The 5,180-nt window shown below is 39.0% G+C and overlaps 1 protein-coding gene across 1 annotated transcript; it reads right to left on the reverse strand.

The window, feature by feature from the left end:
- Positions 1 to 251: 251 nt before the first annotated feature.
- LOC138885863 (protein pxr1-like) lies at positions 252 to 2,066 on the reverse strand. Its single transcript, XM_070166851.1, has 3 exons — positions 1,894 to 2,066; positions 1,000 to 1,126; positions 252 to 953 (listed from the first exon to the last, which is right to left on the reverse strand). Exons 1-3 carry the CDS (start codon positions 2,064 to 2,066, stop codon positions 252 to 254), a joined length of 1,002 nt encoding a protein of 333 aa, XP_070022952.1.
- Between the last annotated feature and the right edge of the window lie 3,114 nt (positions 2,067 to 5,180).

Raw genomic sequence — 5,180 nt, forward strand, 5'->3', positions numbered from 1 at the left:
TCAATTAGTTCATTTCTAGCTAGTCTCCCATCCTTCTGAAGGACCATGTGCTTCCAACCTTGAGTAGTTAAAGAGTCAACCAACCTTATCATCCCTGGTTCCACCAGGACCTTCAACAATCTACCTTTCAAAACTTTTCTCCTGCCAAAGATGGCAAACTTGTCTTGTTCCTTCTCAGATTCCTCTTCTTCTTCTTCTTCTTCTTCTTCTTCTTCTTCTCCACTACACTCTTCATCATCGAAAACTTTTGCTTATTTAGCTTTCACTGCAGATTTTGTCCTCTTGGCTAGTGAGGGTTCAGCAGACACAGGTACAGAAGAAGACTTCTTGGAAGAAGTCTTGGACTTTTTAGGTTTTGGTGTAGGAACCTCTACTGTTGTACCCCTTTCTTGATGGACCAGTTCCATCGCCTCTTCCTCTACAACCTTAGAGGATTCTGCAACCTTTCCCTTTCCCTTCTCCATTTTCTTTTTCTTGCTTTCTTCTAGAGTCTTTTGTAATTCAGCTTCACTTTGTTTTACCCTGCTTATTGTGGTTCTTCCCTTAGGCATTGAAGAGGCAGTAGGTTTTGGGGATGAAGTTTTTCTTTTCTTGGATGGATTGGGAACATTTGGGGCTTTTGGTATGGTAGCTTTGCGTTTCTTTGGGTCATAACTTGTCCCAATCTTTCTCAGTAGATCAGCTAAGGTCTCTTCAATAGATGAAATGGATTCATCTCTCCTTTTGCTCAGATGAATCAACTCCTCAGCAGCCTCCCCACACCCACTTCCCCCTGACTTCATGCCACTCTCTTCTAACCTCTCTTGTGCAACCCTATATATAGCAAGAACTGTTCCCTTCCCATTTCCCCTCTCTTCACCACGTGCACCCTCTCTCTCTTTTTTCCTTTTCAGACTTCTTTTTACCTCCACTCCTACTTGTCTCAGCCAACTTAACATCCTTAATGGGTCCAGCTAGAACAAACCTAGTTTCAAAGTTTTCAACAACAAATGTACTTACCTCAGTAGGGAATTCTTGAGTCTTCTCAGAGTCAGAAGACCTATGTCCTTCCCCCTCAGTCGCATATTGAAAGGATTCAGACTTAGAACTAGAATCAGAATTTGGAGCTGAGCTTTCTTTCACTTTGCTAGCTTTCAACCATTCATTTAAAACCTTTCTCAGAGCCCCACCGGGTGTGCCATTTTCTGCCTTCGAAACCTAGGTTTTGAGGATTCACTAGGAGGAGTAGATGAGGATGAATTTGAGGGTGATGGTGGTGGAGGAGAACCAGGATGATCTTGTGGGTTAGACATTTTTGTTTGTTTCCTGAGTTAATTTGGGAATTTTGGAGAAGAGAGCAATTAGAGTTGAAGAAGAGAATTTTTGACGGTTTTAGAATAATGAAGAAGATGAGATATGTGGTGTGTATTTAAAGAGAATTAGACATTAATTAAGTAATGACAACTTTTCAGGGGGTCAAATAGAAGTCTAATCAAACTGTAATTCCAGACTTTTAATGATTATTTGGCTTCCCTAGATTTGAGGAAAAACACGGTTTTAGAGTTCTAAAGGGACGAAACTGGTTCAATGCTTCAACGGATAGAATTTTCTAGGAATTTGGCAAGTATAAGACTTCATATGAAAACATACGTGAGCTTTCATATGAACTCATATTGATGAACCAGGTTCTTCATTTAGAATTCTCTTGAACATGCCTCAAATGCCATAAAAGAAAAAACTTTGTAAGAGATCAGTGAGTCATATATGCACATGCCACATGAGTATACTAATTAAAGTACGAGACTGAGTAAGAATTAATCTAGATATTTACACAAAGTTGGAATTCCTAGCCAAATTTGTTTTTGTATTTTGAGCTGGACCTATTACGTGATCTTAATCATCCCTAATTCCAACCTGTTCCTCACAAAGTTTTCTCTACTTAGTGCTTTAGTGAAGATGTCAGCAATTTGCTTATCAGTAATACAGAATTCTATGGAGATCAGACCTTTCTCATAGTTGTCTCTTAAGAAATGGTGCATGACATCTATGTACTTAGTCCTTTTATGATGAACAGGGTTCTTTGTCATACTTATAGCACTAGTGTTATCATAGAATATAGGAATGCAACCTACTTCTATACCAAAATCTACCAGCTATTGTTTGATTTATAGCAATTGAGCACAACAAGAAGCAGCAGCAACATATTCAGCTTCAGCAGTTGACAAGGCTACAAAATTTTGCTTTTTAGTAGCCCATGACACAAGATATGAACCAAGGAAGTGTGCCATACCTAAGGTGCTCTTCCTATCCCTAGAAAACCTGCATAATCAACATCAGCATATCCTACTAGATTAAAATTGCTACCTTTGGGATACCAAAGACACAAATCAGTAGTGCCTTTCAAGTAACTTAGTATCCTTTTGACAACAGTCAGGTGAGACTCTTTAGGATTTGCCTGAAAGCGAGCACAAAGCCCTACACTGAAAACAATGTCAGGTCTTCTAGTAGTAAGATACAAGAGTGAACCAATCATACCTCTATACAACTTTTGATCAACTGATGAACCAGGTTCATCAACATCTAATTTAGTGGCAGTTGCAATGGGTGTGTCTATTTCTTTATATTCTTCCATTTTAAACTTTTTGATTAGCTCATTTACATACTTCTGCTGATGGATCATGGTTCCATTTGGACTTTGTTTGATCTGTAAGACTAAGAAGAAGTTAAGCTCACCCATCATGCTCATTTAAAACTCACTCCTCATTAATTTTGCAAAGTCCTTACTTAGATTATCAGTAGTGGCCCCAAAGATTGTACCATCAACATATATTTGTACAACAAGGAGATCCTTATATTTTTCCCTTAAGAATAAGGTACTATCAATTTTACCTCTTTTGTAACCATGCTCCAGAAGTAATTTGGACAATCGTTCATACCATGCTCTTGGGGCCTGCTTGAGTCCATAGAGAGCCTTGTCTAACTTGTACACATGCTCAGGACATTCCTTGCTCTCAAACCCTGGAGGTTGTTTCACAAACACTTCTTCTTTCAGGTAGCCATTCAGGAAGGCACTTTTGACATCCATTTGATGAAGAGTGAATTCCATGTGTGCTACAAAGGCTATAAGGAGTCTGATAGCCTCTAGTCTTGCAACTGGAGCAAAGGTCTCATCATAGTCTATGTCCTCCTCTTGGCTGTAACCTTGGACCACCAGTCTTGCCTTGTTTCTTGTAACTGTTCCATCTTTATCGAGTTTGTTTCTGAAGACCCACTTTGTACCAATGACTGATCTGTCCTTGGGTCTTGGAACTAGATGCCAAACTTGATTTCTCTCAAACTGATTGAGTTCATCTTGCATTGAAATCACCCAATCTGCATCCTACAAAGCCTCAACAACATTTTTAGGCTCAATAAGAGATAAAAAGGCATCAAAAGCACACAGATTCTTTAATTGTGATCTAGTTTTGACTCCAGATGTTGGATCAGTGATAATGTTCTCAATAGGATGAGAATTTTGATACTTGTGAGGTTTCACAACCAACTGATTTCTGCTAGATGTTTCTCCCATGTTCGCTTGCTGAGGAACAGGGTCATGAACAAGTTCTTTTAGGGGATTTATTTCAATTCCTCCTTGATTAGTTTCCCCTGTCAGGTTGCCCTGGATGGAAGAACCTATTTCATCACATGTTCCTTCTTTTGGTGCCACTTTGACTTGTGTTGAGGCTTCAGTCAGATCCTTTACCAATCTAATGGCTTCATCTTCCTGTTCCTATCTCTCAGAAACAATGTTAGTTTCATCAAATACTACATGTACACTTTCTTCTACACACAAAGTTCTTTTATTGAACACTTTATATGCTTTGCTATGTGAAGAGTATCCCAAGAATACTCCCTCATCACTTCTGGGATCAAACTTACCTAGGGAGTCTTTTCCATTATTGTGCACAAAGCACTTGCAACCAAATGCCCTAAGATGGGATATATTTGGTTTTCTCCCTTTAAGTAACTCATTGGGAGTCTTCTCTACAAGAGATCTAGTCATGCATCTATTGATAATGTAACATGCAGTGTTTACAGCCTCTGCCCAGAAGCAATGGGGCAATTTACTAGAAAGTAGCATAGTCCTAGCCATGTCTTCAAGAGTCCTATTGTTTCTTTCAACTACTCCATTTTGTTGAGGTGTCCTAGGGGCAGAGAAGTTATGATCTATACCATTTTTTCATCACAAAATTCAGCAAACTTAGCATTCTCAAATTCAGTTCCGTGATCAGACCTAATTGATGCAAGTTGATTTCCTAATTGTTTCTAAGTTTTTCGAACAAAGACAGTAAACATATCAAATGCCTCATCTTTAGATGTTAGAAACAGTACCTAGGTAAATCTAGAATAGTCATTAACAAGTACCATTACATACTTCTTTCCACCTTTGCTCATGGTTCTCATTGGACCATATAGATCCATATGGACCAGTTCCAACGACTTGGTTGTGCTTACTATTTTCTTGCTTTTGAAAGATGATCTTACCTGCTTCCCCCTTGCGCAAGCCTCACATACTTTGTCTTCCTTGAACTTGATGTTAGGTAACCCTATCACCAAGTCCTTACAGACCAATTTGTTTAGCTGATTCAGACTGGCATGACCAAGTTTTTTATGCCACCGGAGGGGATCATTATCTAGCACACTTAGGCAGGTTAGTTCATTTTCTAAGAGAGTGGACAAATCTACAATGTAAATATTGTTAACTCTTTTTCACTACAAAACAATATTGTTAGTGGTAAGATTAATCACAAAGCATTTAGTAGAGGTGAATGCTACAAGGTTATCTCTGTCACACAGTTGTGACACACTGATAAGGCTGTATTTCAAGCCATCTATCAAGTATACATTTTTAATGGAGTGAGAGTCTGTCTTGCCTACCTTTCCAACCCCAATGATCTCACCTTTCTTCCCATTTCCAAAGGATACATTGCCTCCCTTTAAGTCCTTAAGTTAAAGGAACTAGTTCTTGCTTCCAGTCATATGTTTTGAGCAACAACTATCCATGTACCATATTTGGCTGCTTCCCTTCACTTGGACCTGCAAAAAGAAATCAGGGGTTAGTCTTAGGAACCCAAACTAGTTTTGGTCCCTTTCTATGGGCAAAGGGATAAATCAGATTCCTTCTAGCCCACCCATACAGCATATTTGCTTTTCTTGAACAA

The sequence above is a fragment of the Nicotiana sylvestris genome, chromosome 2, assembly GCF_000393655.2.
Source record: "Nicotiana sylvestris chromosome 2, ASM39365v2, whole genome shotgun sequence".
NCBI classification, from domain to species: domain Eukaryota; kingdom Viridiplantae; phylum Streptophyta; class Magnoliopsida; order Solanales; family Solanaceae; genus Nicotiana; species Nicotiana sylvestris.